Here is a 19899-nt window from a genome sequence, read left to right as displayed (position 1 = left end):
CAAAGCCTTTCGCAGGAAGTTCAAGCGTTGGGATGCTAGGTGGGGCCCACCATGATGTTTGTGGGAAATCCACTTCATCCATCCGTTTTTCCAGATCATTTTAGGGCATGAGATAAAAAATAAAGTGGATCCAAAACTCAAGGCATCCATTTGAGAGGGAAAACTAGGGAAAGATTCACCCAAGACGGTGTGGTGTGGCCCTTACTGTGCAGTTCCCGTGCGGTTACCATGGGGCATTATTCCAAAAATGAAGCAAATTCAATTATTAGGTGGACCATAAGAATAAGTGGTGATTGATCGTTAATGGGGTACAAAAGTTTTGGATCAATTTGAAATTTGTTTTTTCCCTTCATCTAGGCTCATGTGACCTAATCAACAAATTTGATGGTAAATAAACACTACGGAAATATTATGGTGCGCTTGAAGAAGTGTTTAATGGTAGGACATTCAATCACCACTGTTTCTTATGGTGTGGTCCACCTGATAATTGGATTTGCTTCATTTTTTTTAGATAATGCCCTAAAATGATTTGGAAAAACAGATGGACGGCATGGATACATATTACGCACATTTATAAATATTATGCATCATATTTGAATATAGTTCATTAGTTCAATCAGATAACGCATAGCTTAGGACCCTATACAAATGAAACTTTATTATGTACACTTTTTTTTTGAGATTTTTTAATTTGAAAGTGTGTATTAAGGTCTTTTTTAATAATCCCTGAAGTTTCATTGAAAAATTCAGCTATTTTCCCAATGTTTCCCCATGTTTCCCAAAAAATGCGATAAATTACGCGATACAAACGATATATCCCGTGCGATAACCGATACGTATTTGTATCCTAAGGTTGCGATACATTGCGCGATACTGATATTTCGAACACTGAGCGAGTCTGCATCCATCCATAGTACCTTTGCCCACTCCACAAGGCTATGACCTTTGCCCTGATTGCAATCATGTTCTCAGCTGGTGTGACATTGTATAACCATGCTCATTGAAAGTCCCATCCCCCAAACCAACCTGACAAATATTTTACCATCATAAGAAGCGTTATTTGCCACCAAGGGCTGATCCCAAATATTATTGTCTCACTACCTCCATAATGTCCATCATGATCATCATCATGATCATCATGTTATCAACAAAGGGCACCGAGAAGATCTTGGAATTCATTCCATATGCACCACAAGACAACCGGTAGGATGGCCATTGGCCAAACAAGCCCCAGTGGGCGAAAGCCTGACAGAGCAATGCTGCGTGGCCCCAGGACGGGAGTGGGGGACGGTCCTACGCTCAGGCAGCAGCTGGATTTGTAAGGGGGAATAGGGTCTACTTTGGTGAAGATTTCATTAGCTTTTATGATGACCATCCAGCCATTAACATGTATGGGTAAAGATGTCATGGAGTTAAAATCCTTCATCAATGAAGATCATGGGTTTAGAAACTTCTAAATGTCAGATTTTGTTGTAGTTGCCCGATTTTCATTTGACTGGGGATATGGAAACATGTATCGATGACTGGGGGTATGGAAACATGTATCGATATCGCCAATACCTGGAAAAATATAGTTGACAAAGGGAAACATTGGGGAAACATGGAGAAAAAGGTGGAATTTTTCAGCGAAACTTCAGGAGATGTTAGAAGACATGTTTACATATTTTAGAAATCTAAATATTGCAAAAAACTACACAATAATTTTCCATCTAATAGAGGCCTAAACCACGTGCTGTCGTAAAAACCAGTTAATAGTAACCAAAATGAGTTCATATTATTCAAATGGGCTCAACACTAGTCTTTTAAATCCTACCTTAGGTTGTACAATTTGGAATTTGCAAGCTATTAATCTAGACTCTTCACTTACTAGTGAATAATCTTAGATGTTATTACTTATTAATAGCTTTATTTTTTGTATTCAGTTTTATTTCACATTGCGCGATGATCTTGACTATCTCGATGGGAAACACACTGTGAGTCTTCTGACTATTGATCACGGTTAGGCTTTTCAATTTTAGACATTTCATTTTCGTCTAAATGTGAAGGAAAGCTTCCCTATTCCCATCAATGCAGGTGTTTGGGGAGGTAGCTGAAGGGATAGATACCTTGATGAGGATAAATGAGGCATATGTGGATGATAAAGGAAGACCATACAAAAACATACGGTTTGTTTTCATTTTAGCCTTGGCATTTTCTTCTTGACTTGCTGATGATTTAGTAGATGACTTTTGTTTTCATAGAAATGAAGCGTGCATCATGCAAAAAGTTTCTATCATTGAAAATGATCATATAAGAAGGTTTAGGAATTATTCTGAGCCTAACCAACATAAAAGTTTTCTGTTGCACAGTATCCGTTGCATGTGGGGCCCAAGGTTCAGTGATCCAGTTGATTTGATGGGCCCCACCATAGATGTGGGTACCCATGTATAATTCCTTAATTCCTGTATTTTGGTGCACCTCTAGATGCTTAATTCCTCTCATAAGTTTTGATTTTAGTAGCTAACTAATGGTTTGTTGCTAGTGGCTTCTAGATTGCATATGTGAGTGAGAATGCCGGTCTTGGTATGCTGAAGAGTTGTTTTTTTTTTTTTTAATAGAGAGAACAAAGAATTTTATTCACAAAAAGCACCAAAGAGGTGCAAAAACTCTACAAAGTAAAGAAAAAAGGAACATCCTGAATTTACAAAAGAAGATTACAATCAGCTTCCCCTCCCAAATTAATCAGCCAATCTGTCGCAAATCTCACCACCCTCAAGGAAACCCAACCTAGAGTGTGGCTCACATCTCGAAAACATCTTTTGTTCCTTTCTTCCCATATCCCCATAAACCAGCCAGCAAACTTAGGTGCCAAGCTATCCTGAAATCCTTGCCACCCATAACGCTATGCCACACCAAAAAGAATTGCTCGATAGAATGCGATGACACGGTGACACCCATGAGATGTGAAATTTGGATAGAATACCGATCCAAATAGAAGCCGCTAGCGGACAATGGATAAACCAATGATCAATCGATTTTGAACTTGCCTTGCACATCAAAGAAACATTTGGTAATATCATTCCCTGCTTCTGAAGATTATCCACAGTAAAAAATCTTCCCCTCCCCACAAGCCACGCAAAAGCAGCTACTTTTGGAGGAGCTCCATAAAACCATACATATTTACTAGGAGTGGAACCCCTACTTGTGCTTTGACTATAGGTCATCTTATAAAAAGATCGAACGGAGAAGCACCCACATTTGTCCCGACGTCATATCATCTTATCCTTCTCCCCATTAACTGAGGAATGTAAATGGATGTGATTCAAAAGAGTAGCCATTTGAACCACCTCGTCATCTGAGAGGAAAATACTGCACAAAGGGGTCCACACCACTGAATCCCCACAACACGAAAAACATCGAGCTTCTAGAATAATTTCATTTGTTGATAAACAAGCTATTCTTGGGAATAAAGCTTGCAAGGTCTCTTCCCCGGCCCACACATCTTTCCAAAATCTAATATTCTCCCCATCCCCCAACACAAATCCCACCCCTTTGCTGAAGCTTGACTTAACAAAAACGACTCCTTTACAAATAGACGAAGTCCTATGGAAATAAGAATCCTTGGTGCACAGATCACCTACACTAAAACCATATTTACTAGCAATAATATCCCTCCATAAGGCTCCTTCTTCCATCCCAAATCTCCAAAGCTGCTTGCCAAACAAGGCCAAATTCATCACACCCAGATCTTTGATTCCAACTCCTCCTTCCTCATAGGCTTTGCAAGCTTCACCCCCAACTAAGAAAATGGAATCTCTTAGCACCTTTTGCCCCTTGCCACAAGAAATCCCGTCTCAACTTATCAATTCTCAATAAAATAGATTTTGGGCACTAAATAATGACATGAAATAGATAGGCAAATTAGAAAGAGCAGCTTTAATGAGAGTAATACGGCCCCCAAGAGAAAGGTACCTTCTCTTCCATCTAACTAATTTCTTTTCCACCCTTTTTACCCCACATCCCACAAATGCTTAGGTGGTTTTCCAATACATAAAGGTCTGCTGAGATAAGTGGATGGGAACTCTCCAACCTCACACCCAAACAAAGAAGCAAGCTCCAAAGCTCATCTCTTGGAATGTGAACTCCCAGAAAAACGCTATTGGCGATATAAACCTTCAATCCTGACACAACTTCAAACCAACTAATGGCCAACCTTAAAATTTCCACCATACTTGCATTGGCATCGCAAAACAGAAGTGTATCATTGGCAAACTAAAGATGGGAGATTGGAGAACACCAAACAAAGAACCCGCGAAACAAACCAACGTTTTGCCCATGGTCTAAGAGTATTTTCTCCCTTTCAAGCTTAAGCTCTAATGTTTTAGATCAGACATCGTTGTTTATTGAAACCTTATTTGCTGTCATTAAATATTGGAAGTTGCGTTTATCAGCTGAAAATTATCCATGTAAAATGAAGAATTATAAACCTACAAGGGCATCTAACATCATATTTAAGTTTTATTTGCCTTCTGAAAGAACATAATGGGCTCTTACAAAGTCTGCTAATTTTACATGCTAGTCTCTACACAGTACACTCTCACCTACATGTGGCCACATGTTTGAATGTGGCACATTCAATATTTATATCAGGTGGGCATTTGGCACACCATGGTGATACTCTAGCTAGCAAATAAGGCTGGTCATATCATCAGGTGGCCCACACATCTAAGTTTGAGTGTGGTTGGTGGATAGTTCTTTTTCTTTAACCGTCCATTCTTTTTGTACATGCTTGACCTGTCTGATGACTGGAGCACTGGACAAGGAATCTAAACCACCGGGTGGACAGCCAGGATCTGGCACACACCTACCAATTGGCATAGGAATTACTCACATAAGAATTATCATGTTGACACCTTTAAAAAAAAAAAAATTATTATTCACAAAAGAGTTCGTCTGTTTTTTCCCTCCTCCCAGGCTTGCTTTGAAGGTCCTGTTGAATGATTAATGCATGCTATTGCCTGAAATTTCTGTAGACACTGTAAAAGGTTTCTTTGGTTTCTCCTATTTCCTGGGTTTCTTTCACTGCTAGTGACACCTCCATTTTGCCGTAATGTAACAGAATTAAACATACCTATATACTGGATGATCCTTTTGAAGATCCCCCACAACTTACTGAATTAATTCCTGAGAGATCCCCAGAAGGCAAACCACTCGATGAGGTAAGTTTTGTAGTAGGTTAAATTGGTTCATGGACTGGCAATTTAGTTATTATCAATCTTTAGGAATATTCTATGTTTTTAGAGTGACCAATCACCAATATCATCACTTTCCCTATGTTCAAAATGGCAAACTAAGGTATTCTTTTGGAAGAGGGTTGCTGAGCCACAATCACCTATCAACACAATCCAACATGTATGGAAACATGTGCCAGCTTGCAACATATGTGGACATACAATCTGTTGATCAAGTGGGTGTCACTACGAAGATGACCTGGCCAAGTTGGTGCCACTGTGAAGATGACCTGGCCTAAAAATAGGCCTCTCCACTCATCAGGATGGCCATACAATGGGGACCAGTGGCAATCTTTTTTGAATCATCTGTTGCTTTGCTTTGTGTTTCTCGGTTTCTCCTACCTAATGAGTTGACCAGCCTGATTTTTGGGCCAGGTTATCTACATTGTGGGGCCCACCTGATGCATGGCACTGATGTCCCACATGTGCTAGTGTGGTTCATATGACCCCATTTTGAGGTCCGTGTGGGCTAAACAGAACTGGAAATGGTAAGAGTTCCTTCCGTACTAGCATCCATGTTCAATTCTTTTGCACTACATTTGTCTATTTATTTTCAGATCAAAACCTTCAGACCTTATGTGTCTGTGCTTATGTTTGTGCATGCACACACTGCTTGTATGGTGGCTTAAGGTCTATCTGACAGTGGGTTGAGTCCGTACCTCCATGATAGATAGGCATCTTTTAAAAATTGAGTCATCGGGTTCAAGCCCAGCTCACTTATCAAAGAAAAAGGTGTTTTTGGGTTATAATTTCAGCTTGTCTGACTGACAATTTAAGACTACATTTGAAATGATTATCCACCCTCTTATAAGATTATCCACCCTCTTATAAAGAACTCATCTACCATGTCAATACTAATCCTTTTACTAGGTTCAATGTTAAAGACTTTTTTCCCAAAGATTTTGTCATGATCATTTGCTATCTAACATTGAGACTTATTTAATCTTCTCCTTCCTTGCCATTGACGTATGCAGATGGAAGAAGTACGCTTGGAAGATGACTGGGTGCCTATGGATGAGACGTTAGGTCCTGCAGAGCTTGAGGAGGCACTTCGTTTGAAAGAGGCGCAGTCAAATGCAGTTTTTCTTGAGACTGTATGCCTTGGTTCAATATATCTTTTGTTCTGGTACTTGATGTTGGAGCTAGCTCAAAATCTTTTATTGAGATAGTAAAGCTACTAATGTTGACTTGCATGCCTTACCAGGTAGGAGATATTCCAGATGCGGAGATAAAGCCCCCAGAGAATGTATTATTTGTTTGTAAACTTAACCCAATAACACAAGTATGTGCTCGTTCTTGACTTTACACAGATGTTGCTTGATTCGTGCTGGAGGCATAGTTGCCAAAACCATACAATTTACAATTTAAGTTTGAATCTTAGGCAGAATTATTTGAATCCCTTTTTGGATGAATCCTATGATTTTATGATTTTAATCCTACAATTTACAATTCAAATTATACTTATTCTCATGTTTTAAAATTGGAAGGGGGTGGGGGGTTCTTTAAGAACCTTTTAACATAGGTCGATTGTTTTATTTGTTCTTTATAAGCAATTAAATAAGGGATAGGATCCAAAAAAAGAAAAATAAAAATAAAAAGAAATGTGGTGTGAGAGATTCCCATGAGACCATTGACAAGAGGAAGCGAGAGCAACGAGAGTACATTGATACCATTAGTGAAAGCAATGGTGAGATTACCGTTCTCAGCAAAGGGGGGCAAAGCCGTCACAAGGGCGATCAACCGGAGAGTGCCAGATTTGCAATGTGAGCTTGGAGTTAAACGGTTAGAGGGGATTTGAGGTTCAAACAAAAGGGTTGGGAGAATCACAGAAATAGGGGTGTATTTGAGAGGGGAAGGTCGAGAGTCAGGGATAGAAGCGAGGATGGGTTAGCTTAGGTTGGGACCGGGGGCTCAATGAGAAGTAGGGGAATGGTAGGGACGATGAGGGGGAGTTTGGATTGAGGTAAGAAAGAAACAAAGAGGGGGAAGACAAGGGAAGAGCTTGGCCCCTTAGTGACTTCTTCTAGAATACCCGATGTTGTTTGCGTAGAATTTCCCAACGTAGTGGTCGAAGAGAGCTGGCTTACGAGCTTGAAGGCATCAGAGCTTTGCATGAAGTGGTAATGTCTCGTTCTTAGGGGTTTGCTAGAGGCTTCGCCTTTGTTAGAATGGATTGAGAAGAGGATGCCAACAACACTACTATTGAGCTTAACAACTGCTGCTTCGAAGGTTGTCAGTTGCTGGTTAAAATAGCCAAGTATGGGCCGGTGGAGATCAACAATAGGAGTCTTGGGAAAGAGGGGAAGATGGGTAGAGTGAAGAGGGGTATCGGGAGGAGAAGATAACAGTAGTAGAAGGGAAATAGGGGAGGAAGTGATGGGAGACAAGGAAGAAATCCTACAAAGAGATTCTCACAAGGGAGGGCACAATCAATGTGGGAGGGAAGAATACCGGTCTAGAGGTTGTGGAGGAAGGAAAATGGGTCTATCGTAGTAACAACTCATTTGCATCGGCCATAATCGTCAATCCAAAATGGTAGATGAGGTCGCCCTGAATTTTCAATGTTGCTTGGTTGCTTCGGTGAGAGAAGGGTCCTCCCTCTGGAGGAGATTAGTGTATGGCTAAAGGAGACTTGCTGCCATGTCTCTCGTTTCTCTGTTAGACCGTTGTTGGTATGGAATGCTGGAGTGTCACGGGGTTTTGAAGCATCTTTCCTGCTCTAAGATGCTCATTTTGTTGAATCCAAAAGCTAAGCTTGATCGAGTGATTTTGGCGGGTTGAATTTTCATAGATGATCTCGTGAGAGGGATTCAGAGATGGGAAAGTTGGTCAGTGCTTGGTTGGGATAAGCTTGGATTCAACTATGGGCCTGCCTTTGGAGGTGTGGTCGTAGGAGGTCCTCACGATGATCGGAATCTTTACAGGGGAGACAATTGCCATTGACGAGCTTATGAAGAGTTGCTTTGAGATTAGGGCGGTGAAAGTCTGCTCAAGAAAAGGATTGCTTAATCGATTCCTTAATTGGTGATGGTGAGGATTGGAAAATGCGGCATCCTGGTGGATCTTCAGAGAGAAGAACGGAGGGGGTTGAGAACGATTTGGTCGGAATTTGAAGAAAGAAGATCGTTGGAGATGAGAAAGACCGGAAAGGCAGCCATGACTGGAGGCGAGGAAGCTTGGGTTTGGTGCTCTCACGAACCGCTAAACTAGGTTGAGGACACTTGGTGGGGGAGATCTTGCATGCAATGAGGACGAGAGATGTGGTAGGGGGTATTGATGAGGGTGGTGTCTTGCTGCTCGAGACTCATGCGATGGTGATCACAGGGCTTGACACTTGTAGGGGAGTCAGGCGGACGTCAACAAGGTCATGATGGATTACCAGCTGGTCCGTTCGAGGTTAGCGGAGTGAAGAGGGAGTGACGAGAATGGGGACATGTGTCCAAGGTGGTAGGAAATATTTGAAAACAGACCTTGAGACTCGACTCATGGTGAGGAAAACCCTTATATATATGTCTTTTTCTCAAGGAGAAATCTTAGCCAATGATTTCATTTGAAGAGCCACTCATGTGGATTGATTCGCATGCGAACTTTCAACATTCTCTCACTACGTGGATGACTACTTAAGTTTGGCACATGTGACTCGATGTTACAAATGGTGGTATGGGAAGCCCGTTCATCTCAGTTGTTTAAGGCTCTTGGAAGAAGCCTCTCGACAGTAGATGCAGAAGAATTCGGAGGAGACGATGGGCATAGGTGAGCTCTTTCAACTCGGTTGTGGAGCTGAAGTGACTGTTGAGGAGGAAACAATAGAAAAATCGGGGAAGTAAATCGAGGTTTTCGACGAGCCATCAACAATTGTTACAATGCTCTCTGAAGGTGCAGTGGAAGACTGGGAACTGACGCCACTTCAAGCAATCAGAAGAGGAGTATCAAAAGTGAATCGTTCTTGTATAGCAGATGGTACTAATAAGGAAGCAGTTATTGCCGGTGTTGACTATCATTTTTTTGTGGTGAAAGGTGTGGTGGGTTAGAGATACATTGGGGAATTTAGGAAGAATTATTGGGGTAACTTTTGGGGATTATGAGGACTACGCTGCCCTATCTTATCTAATAGAGGGGGGCTTTGATAATTGCTTCAGTAGGGTTAGGGTCTTCTTCCTAGTCAGGTAAAGGGAAGAGTGAGCTCAGTCAAAGTCCAAATTAGAGACCTGTGTAGGGGGAATAAGGCCGAGATAGTTGCGATTCAGGAAACAAATATGGAATCTTTGGATTAATATGTAATTGATGGGTCAATCAACATAGTGGGTGGCAATGGATGCTATGGGGTCAGCGGGGGGAGTGGCAATGTTGTGGGACTCTGCAAAGTGGGAAACAAAGGATTGGTGACATGGGGACTTCTCCATGTCAATTTTATTTACAGATCCTGGGCATAGTTTTCAATGGGCATTCAATACTGTTTATGGCCCTAATGATTCAAAAAAGAAAAAGAAAAAAGAAAAAGGGAGAGATCTTTGTCATGGGAAGAAGTGGATAGAACTAAAAAGATGTGGGGAGCGCTGTGGTGTATAGGAGGGGATTTTAATGTTATCATATTTTCTTTTGAGTAAGTTGTCTGGGAGTCGAATAACTAGAAGCATGAAAGAATTTTCACAGTGGGTTCAACGCAACGAGTTGGTTGATTTTCCGATGGCAAGTGTGAAATTTATATGGTCTAATGGTTAAGTGAAAATAATTAAATCAAAGCTCGATCGGTTTTTGGTAAGTGAGGATTGGATAGATAAATTTCTCCTTGTGAGGCAATGTGCTAAGACCCATTTCGGATCATCGTCCTATTTTATTGGAGGCTAATAAGGAGGATTGGGGGTCCTAGACATTTTTGCTTTGAATAGCTTGGTTAGAAATAGAGGGCTTCGTGGATATGGTTAAAGGGCAATGGTCTTCGTTTAAAGTGGATGGATACTCGAGGTTTGTTCTCATCAACAAATCAAAATTACTTAAAGGAAAACCGTGCACTGGGAAGAAGAAGTTTTGGGGAATAGAGATAAGGAATTGGGATGTATGTTAAGCAACGATTCTGATGCTTGATATTTTTGAAGTAGGAAAAGAGTTGGAGGTTGAGGAGGTGGTTAAAAAGAGAGTCTCTATCTCTCGAGTACAGAAAGAGGCTAAAGGAGGAAGAAGTCAAATGGAAGTAGCTATCTAGGGAGGTGTGGCTGAAAGAAGGTGACAAAAATACGAAATTTTTCCCTAGCATTGCAAGTGTGAGGGCAAGGGTAAACAAGATCTAATCCATTGAGGTGGATGGGAAGAGAGTGGAGGAAAAATTTCAAGTGTGCGGCGTAATATTTAATTGTTATAAAGATCTATTATCAGATGAAGGGTTGAGCAGGCCTAAGATAGATATTATTACCTTCCATAGGATTCCAAAGGGGGTACCGGAGGATATTCAAAAGCCAGTTTCGGAAGTTGCAAACAAGGGCAGGTTGATGCACTTAGTAGAGATAAAGCGCTAGGCTCTGATGGTTACCCCTGCCCTTTTTTTAGGTGTTTTGGGATTTCGTTAAAGAGGATATGAAGTCCTTTATGGTTGATTTCTTCTTACATAATTGGCTTGCTTTGGAATTGGGTGCAACGTTTATTGCTTTGATTCCTAAAAAAGTGGGTGTTGAGAATTTGAAAGATTTTTGACTGATAAGTCTATTAGGTTCTCCTTACAAGATCATTGGAAGATTCTAGCTACAAGGTTACATGCCACGTTAGGGTATGTGATATCCAAGGTCCAAGGTGCCTTTTTGGAAGGTCGTCAGATTAGTGCCTTAATTGCACATGAATGCATCAATTCTTGAGCTAAAGATGGTAATCTAGGTGTAGTTTTCAAGCTTGACATTAAGAAGGCCTGCGACCACGTAGAGTGGGATTTTTTGGACTATATGTTGGAAAGGTTAGGCTTTGGTGGAAAATGGAAGGCTTGACAAAGAGAAGGCCTACAACCACATGGAGTGGGATTTTCTGGACCATATGTGGGAAAAGGTTAGGCTTTGGTGAAAAATGGAGGGGTTGGATTAGAGAATGCACTTGATCGACAAATTTTCAGTCTTATTCAATGGTTCTTCGAGGATCGAGAGGCTTTTTCAGATCATTTAGGGGGTTAAGACAGGGATCCGCTTTTGCCTTTCCTTTTCGTGTAGGTATGGAGGGATTTACCATGATGATGGATAAGGCAGTTTCAAGAAATATCATTCAAGGGTTCAAGGTAGATAAGGGGGAGTTTATGATCTCTCACTTATAGTATGCGGATGACATTATCCTATATGGTGAGGCAGTTAGGCAGATAGGGTTCAAGTGGATAATTTGAGGAAGATAGTTTTTTCCTTTGAAATGATTTTAGGCTCGAAGGTGAATGTTATCAAATGTGAAATGTTGGGTAAAGGTATTTCCTTCGTAGAAATGGACTTGGCAAAGGTTTTTGGTTGTAAGGAGGAATCCTTTCCTTCTACTTGAAAGTGCCTCTGTTTGTCAATTAGCGTGAAGGTTGAGTCAGTAAGTCGAGTGAGCCCCAAGTGAAGACAATACAAGATGCTGCCTCAACTGGATGTGTGATTCAAGAATGTCAAAGGTAAAATTAAACCTCACATCCCATGTCCAAAACACCCAGGTATATAATTCCCTTTAAAAATGGTAGAACAACAAAGGAATTTAATGTTTGAAAACTTTGGGCAAATAGGCAAACTTTCTAAAGTTCTCTGCATGTCAGTTCGAGTCAACGAACTTGATTCGAGTGTTCGATGACATCAAACATGTCTCGATGAAATCGAAAATGACTCCCACATGTCCAGCAACCAAATGAATATATGGACAGAAATTTCGATTCATCGAAAGTATCTTCGATGACACCGAAGAAAGCAGAGTGTTTGTCCAGCAAGCTTCTAGGAAAATCCCCTGGATAATTCGAGGAATCGAATCGGACTCGATGACATCGGAATTCAAACTTCAATTACATCGAAACAGGTTCGATGACATCAAGGTATCCCAAATCGGTTACGTATCGGCCGTAACGGCCGATACGTAACGGTAACGGTGGGGCCTGTTACGCGATACGGGTGCATAACGGGCGATGGGCCGATATTGTAACCGTAATGGCCGTTACGGACCCGTAACGGCAGTTATGGGCCTTGAAAAAAAAAGAAAGAAAAAAACTTTCCTTTCTTCTTCTTCTTCTTCTTACTCTTCTCGGACAGCTGTGGCCCTGCTGGGCCTGCGGCTGTGGCTGCAACCACCCTTTTCTTCTTCCTCTCTCTCTCTCTCTCTATCTCTCTCTCTGTTCTTTCCCTCTTTTCCTCTTTTTTCTTCTCTTTCCCTTTTTTTTCTTTTCGGTTTCCCTCTCTCCTCTCTCTCTCTTTTTTTTTTTTTTGTTTTGTTGTAGGTGTACTACACACCAGCTTAGCTGCTGTGTACGTGTCACACTAAGACGAGCGATGACACTCCTCGAGCTCCGAGTTGCACGAACGGTTCAAAGGAGATCAAAGATACATGGGCTCCACAGTGATGTATTTATTATATCTACACCGTTCATCTATTTTTAAATATCATTTTAGAGCATTACCCAAAAAATGAATCGTATCCAAAGATCGTCTGGACCACACCAAAAATGGCAACGGAGATGATGATTTTCACAGTTAAACAATTCGTAGGCCCACCGTAACATTTATTTTCCATCCAATCTGTTCATAAGGTCAAAAAGACCTGAATGAAGAGTAAAAACAAATTTCATATTGATCCAAAAGTTCTGTGATCCCAAAAAAGATTTCAATGGTAGATGTTCAATCCCCCACTGCTTTTTGCAGTGTGGTCCACTTGATAATTAGATTTGTATTATTTTTCGTGTCAAGCCTTAAGACGATCTCGTCAAATGAATGGACGGTTTAGATATAACACATTCATCATGGGTAGGGCCCAAAAAACTTTGACACGTGTGCTACACTTCACAATTCGAGTCCCGCCTAATTCGGGCCCTTAAAAAATTGTACATAAGACATATTAACTTAAAATTTACCAATTAAATTATGAACTGCAATTGCTAACTCACAATGCCAAAATCAAATTATTTGAATAGTTTTAATTGTTATTTTGTGGACTTTTATTTTTTAAAATAGGGCCTTTTGATTTTTTTCATGATTCACTATCCAATAAATGTCTACCAATACATAAGTGGGATAATAGCAATAAATTGCATGAATTTGAGGCTAATTTGGGGCATAGATTGGTCCTCCAAGTCAGCCCGAAATTGGCAACGCCATCTACCTGAATTTAATTTCATTTTTTTAAAGAACTATTGGGAGAAAGATATTAAATTTTTAAGTATATAAATTAGATATTTAGAAAATTAAATATATGATTTTTGTAGTCAAATTCAGGTTACCTGGTTCAAAAATCAATCAGACAGTTCGATACAACTTCTCATCAAAGAGTGGACCGTTACACCACCATAAACATGTTCCAATTTATAAATGAATGCATATTTGGAATGCTTAGAATATTCCGGATTTAATCCATATTTTTTCATAGTTTTTTGGCAAAAAAAATAATTTGCGCCGTTACGCCCCCATATCCGTATCGGTTTTGGAGAGCACCGTTACGCCAACCGATACCGATACGGGATACCTTGGATGACATCGAAAAAGGACAAGGTTCTGTCCAGCAAGCCTCTAGTAAAATCTTCTGGAAGAATTCAAGGAATCGGACTAGACTCGATGACATCGAAATTCAAAATTCGATGACATCGAAACAGGTTCGATGACATCCAAAAAGGACAATAAACTATCCAACAAGCTTTCAAGGAAAATGCCCTAAAAAGTTCGAGAAATCGAACTAGACTCGATGTCATCGGAATTCAAACTTCGATGACATCGAAACAGGTTCGATGACATCGAAAGAGGACAAGAAAATGTCCAGCGAGCTTCAAAGGAAAAACACTTAAAAAGTTCGAGGAATCGAACCAGGTTCGATGACATTGAGATTCAAATCTCGATGACATCGACAATATTCGATGACATCGAATAAGGTTTCAAAAACGTCCAGCAGGGTTTGAAGATAAATCACGCATAAATTCGAGGAATCGAACCAGTTTCGATGACATCGAGATTCAAATCTCGATGACATCGAACGCAGTCAAATTCCGACAATTATATTACCGTTGGACTTTTTGCCTTTATAAACAGAAGCTCGGTTCTAGTAATGTATTGAGAAAAAGAGAGAGTTCCAAGGAGGTAAATTCTTACCTACCATCATTAACCTTCTTCTCATGGAAGTTCATTACCCAATCCCTTCTTATTCATTGAATACTCTATAGATTGCATTGGAGAATGAACTTCAGCATTCAAGGATCCTCTAGCAACCTCTTAATGGCAAATCATTAGGCTGGAATCTCTTGAATGCACAAACCCTGGAATTACTCTATCTTTTAATGATTCATATTTAATAGAGTAGATTCCACCTTAAAAAAACCTTGACCCAACCTCGGCTACATATATTGGAGCATCTTCTAGTGTTGCGGTTCAAGGGAGCTAAAGAATCTCCATCATCAAGGGAGATTGTCTTCATCATATGCTAAACGGGGCTCACCTACTTTCAAGTAAAGTTTAAGAGTCCACAGACCTTGGGGATCCTTCCTTGTGTAGGATTGATTCCTCAGGTTGTGTGTTACAGATCATCAAGACCTTTTACTGGCCTCCGACTGGAGAATACGTATAGAGTCCTTGTGTAGGACTAGTTGCCTTGTGCAGGCATTGATTGTCTTGTGTAGACACATCTGATTGCCTTGTGTAGGCATGATTAGTTGTCTTGTGTAAACACATTTGGTTGCCTTGTGTAGGCACCGATTGCCTTGTGTAGGCATGTATGTTGCCTTGCGTAGGCATGTTTGAGTCCTTATGTAGGACGAGTTGCCTTGTGTAGGCATCCTTAGGAACCTTGTGTAGGTCCTAGTGTGAACCTTGTGTAGGTTGTAACGGTTTGAGGTGGGTTTGAAACCTCCGTTAGTGAAATCCGGTACACTCAAGGGTTGATTGCATCCGCCAGGAGTGGAGTAGGCACATAGCCGAACCACTATATATGATTGTGTTTGGGATTGCTATTTGCGTACTCATTTAATCATGCTTACCTTGAATGCTTAAAATGATGCATGTGAATGGTTAGAACTGATATGAATCACATCCCACACACTCATACACTCTACATAGACTAATTGCTTAAATTGTTTAACTAAAGTAGTCTATTGTTTGGATCCTCTACATGGCTTGGAAGCCTTTAGAGTTAAGGTTGCTACATCTTGATTAATTGCATATTAGATCAAGATTGATGAATTAGGATTTTAAATTGGCATAAATTTTATAAAAATCCTATTCACTCCCCCTCTAGGACACTTTGACCTATTCCATACTTCTACTATAGTGGTCTGAACCTCAATTTCACTACTTATTTGAGGCTACAACTTTGTATCGGTAAGCCAACTTTACATTTGTGGGACAAGGTGGTTGAAATAGTAGAAAGGAAGTTGTCCACATGGAAGTTCCACCATTTATTGTTGGGAGGAAGATAAACCCTCATTAAAGTGGCTCTATCAAATTTACCGATCTACTTTCTATGTCCAAGTGCCCCAAGTCTGTTATGAGGAAAATAGACTCTAAGAAGGGATTTCTTATGAAATGGTGCAGAGGAGAAGACCAAGATTCATTTGATGTGGTGGGAAGATGTTTGCAAACCTTTTTCTGAAGGGGAAGCATGCATGAAAAAAATTGGCTATCATGAATGAAATGATTATTGGGAAATGGTTATGGAGGTTTGGTAATGAAGAGGAAAGTCTTTGTAGGGAGGTCATAGTGATGGGACAGGTGAGAGGGGTTGGTGGACAAGAGAATCATCATTATATAGAACAACGAGGTTTTAGAAGGACGTGGTAATATTAGGGGGCAGTTTAAGGAAGCCCCAATGGTTTTTCTCATGGGGATGGTAGTAGAATTAGATTTTGGGATGATGTTTGGGTAGGGAATTGAAGCCTTTGGGAAGAATTTTTGCAATTGGCAAGTATGACCATCAATGGAGATGTCACAGTGGACCGTTGTTGGTCATATTTAGGGGCTAATGGATCGTGGACTCCACATAAGAGTAAGAGGAAGGAGGAGGAATTTATATCCTTGATAAAGTGGCTTTTGGGGATTAGTCTGTCAATTTCAGCTAAGGATTCCATCATTCGACTCGTAGGAAAGAAAGGAACCTTCTTTGTGAGATGTTTTTATGTTAAGTTGGAAGCATCATGTACAACTCCCAATTGTGCGTACACTTACTTTCGTTGGCGTTATGGATGATGCGGACATCAGAGGACCTACTCGGGTGTACCGGAGACAGAGATGACCACCCACATCAGCGCAACTTTCTTTGTGGATGGGAGATGAGTTCCAGATGAGGCCCGCCGAGCCATTTTGAAGACCTCACATGCATTGGACGTGCATCAGGAAGACTTCACTTTGGGATGATGCATGTGGGCTGCTTAGGAGACCATTTTGGTCATAGGAATTTTATTTCGTGTCAATCCGACCGTTGGATCTTGTCAATCAGGCTATCAAACCCATGCTAGATTGGAAGTCCCTATTTCCAAGTGGGCCATTCTTGAATTATTTTATATTTTCATGCACCACGTATGTGATAACCAAGGACCTTCATGTTATAAATAGGAATTTTCGAATCTATTATGTGGTTATGTTTGATTTTACATGTTGATTGCTAAAATTAATGTGTAAATTGATCTCTCATCTTGTATCCTAGGATAGTTTCCATCATCCTACATCACATTTGGTATCAGAGCCTAGGTCTAGCGTAGGGTAGGTGTTCGACAAAATTCCTATACCCATAGTAGAGCATATAGGTCGCATATAGCTTGCTGAGTTTTCTGATTTGGCTTGCTGAATTTTCTGCTTGGGTATTTTCAAAGTCATATATTGCTGGAATTTTCAGATTTAGTGACTTTAAGACACTTAGTCGCTGAATTTTCAGTTTTAGTCTTATTAGAATCATTCTAGTGCTGTCCATAGGGTTTAAGGTACCAAGGGTCATCATACGTAGAACACATGTACATCATATAACATTACATTGATTGCCGTCAAATCTGATTTTTTTTTCTTTTGCACCGCGCTCATCATATAGTACACATTCAGCTAGGTTGTCTCTCATTAGGGTTGTTTAGTTTATGCAAACGCGAACAGGTCGTGGTTTTGGTCTATTCCCCAACATGAAATCGAATCAATTGTCGAGACTCTCGAAAAGATTAACTGCCGTTTGAGGGCCATTGAGACGTACAATAAGACCATTGTCGCGCAATTGACTGCCAGCAACCAGCGTATCACGCGGCTAGAGGCTACCTCTCATGGTACCCCCATCACCGGGGAAGACCATCAGTCTCAGGCAGGAGAGCCAGCGGATGAGGACCCAGTTGAGCAAGGTCCAGTCCCAGTAAAACCCATTAAGGGTCATAATAGGAACTTTGGTCAGGGAGTAGGTCACGTAGGACCGCGCTCCCATGTACCCCGTAGAGAGTCACGAGATTGTTACGACCTTAAGGGTTATGAAGAGCGTCAAAGTCGATGCTCCCAGTTTTGATGGTTGCTTGAACGCGATGCATTTCCTTGACTGGATAGATAGCATTGACCACTTCTTCGAGTGGCATGATATGTCAGATTTTTGTCGAGTGAGGTTCGCTAAGATGAAGTTGATGGGTCAAGCTAAGTTGTTCTAGATCAATACAGAATGGAAAGCATAGCGGCGTGGAGATGAACCCATTACATCATGGGTTGAGATGAAATAACTTCTTAAAGAATAATACTTCTCGCTCTCTTATCGTGATTGCCTTTTGGACCAGTGGCAGTCCTTGAGGCAGTGGTCGATGTCTGTATGGGATTACATCGAGAGATTCGAGGAGTACATGATGCGATGTGATGTCGATGAGTCCCCTACTATGACCCTGTCTCATTTTAGGACAGGCTTGCCCCCTGAGATAGTATACTAGAGGAGGCCTACCTTAGGGTAGAGGAGCTTGAACGATACCTAGTGCAATCGACCATGAAGCGGTTTGGGTCTCGTGATTCCAGTGGTAGGGTTGCTCCTCAGGGAGCTAAACCTAACCTTGGGAGCCAAACCAAAGCCCCAACAGGTGCTCCCACCTATAACATAGATGTTAAAGGTAAGGGTCTAGTCAGCACTAGTTCGAAGGGAAGTGAGCACACACAGTGTTTCCATTGTAATGGTTATGGTCACCTTGCAAAGGAATGCCCAAACAAAGAAAGAGGTAAAGCTCTTATGATAGATGAGGCAGATGAGGATGACGAGGACAATTACGACGTAGAGGAACATGAGCCTGATATTGGTGCTAGTGATGAGGAGTTTGATGATCATGAGACGCACACTCTCACAGTAGTCAGATGCGCCTTTGCCCAAGTTAAAGAAAATGATGATTGGCGCAAGAACACGATCTTTTACACTTATACCAAGTGTGGAGAAAAGAATTGTAAAGTGATCGTGGACAATGCCAATTGTGCCAATATGGTCTCTACTAGCACCGTGAGTTAACCGGGCTTGCAAGCCGAGTCTTACCCTCAGCCCTACAGAGTGTCGTGGGTTGATGAGTCCTCCATTCCAGTCTCACAGCGATGTCATATCCCCCTCCAATTTGGGTTGTATAAGGATTCACTGTGGTGCGATGTGGTTCCCATGGATGTCGGCCACATCATCTTGGGTAGGCCCTGATTATTTGACTTGGACATTACAATATTCGGTCGCTCGAATATTTGTACATTCATGTTTGAGGGCAAGAAAATTATATTGAGTCCTCTTCCACCCAAAAGCATACCGGGGAAGAAGGAGATCACCAAGAAGGGTGATCCTGTAACTTCAAGGAAGTCCAAACCTAAGTCTCTTCATATCATTAATGCAAAAGAATTTGAAAGAGAGACTAGCGAGGATTCAGATGTGTACGCCCACGTGACTAGAGAGGCTACTCCCCAGGTTGGTGTAGAGTTGCCTACTGAGATGATTTCGGTGGTGGATGAGTTTGGTGATGTTTTTCCTGACAACCTCCTGGATGAGCTTCTAGCTATGAGGGACATCAAGCATGCCATTGATCTAGTCCCCTGGTCGACTCTCTCAAACCTTCATTACAAAATGAACCCCACAGAGCATGCAAAACTCAAGAAGCAAGTTGGTGAGCTTCTTAGGAAATGGTTCATTCAGGAGAGCACAAGTCCATGTGCCGTGCCCGCCCTTCTAGCGCCTGAGAAATATGACATGTGGCGTATGTGTGTGGATAGCAAAGCTATCAACAAGATTACTGTTAAGTACCGGTTTCTTATATCGCGTCTTGACGATATGTTGGATATGATAGACTGCCACAATTTTTTTCCAAAATAGACCTCAAGAGTGGGTTGCACGAGTGGCCAGTCATGTCTTTTGGGCTTACCAATGCCCCAAGTACATTTATGTGGGTGATGACCCAAGTGTTGAGACCCTTCATGGGGAAGTTCCTAGTCGTGTACTTTGTCGACATCCTTATTTATAGCATGACTAAGGAACAACATCTTCGCCA

At 41.2% G+C, this 19899-nt stretch overlaps 1 protein-coding gene across 1 annotated transcript in view; it reads left to right on the top strand.

Moving 5' to 3' along the window:
* LOC131250623 (peptidyl-prolyl cis-trans isomerase CYP59) overlaps positions 1 to 19899 on the top strand; it is a 109151-nt gene that overhangs the window by 41881 nt on the left and 47371 nt on the right. Inside the window, exons 4-8 of the mRNA XM_058250912.1 lie at positions 1923 to 1973; positions 2074 to 2165; positions 5099 to 5198; positions 6245 to 6364; positions 6475 to 6552. Of these exons, the coding sequence (XP_058106895.1) occupies positions 1923 to 1973; positions 2074 to 2165; positions 5099 to 5198; positions 6245 to 6364; positions 6475 to 6552 (441 nt within the window). The remainder of the gene's footprint in view (positions 1 to 1922; positions 1974 to 2073; positions 2166 to 5098; positions 5199 to 6244; positions 6365 to 6474; positions 6553 to 19899) is intronic.

This window comes from Magnolia sinica, chromosome 1 (assembly GCF_029962835.1).
Source record: "Magnolia sinica isolate HGM2019 chromosome 1, MsV1, whole genome shotgun sequence".
Lineage (NCBI taxonomy): Eukaryota > Viridiplantae > Streptophyta > Magnoliopsida > Magnoliales > Magnoliaceae > Magnolia > Magnolia sinica.
This window is presented reverse-complemented; position numbering and strand designations above follow the sequence as displayed.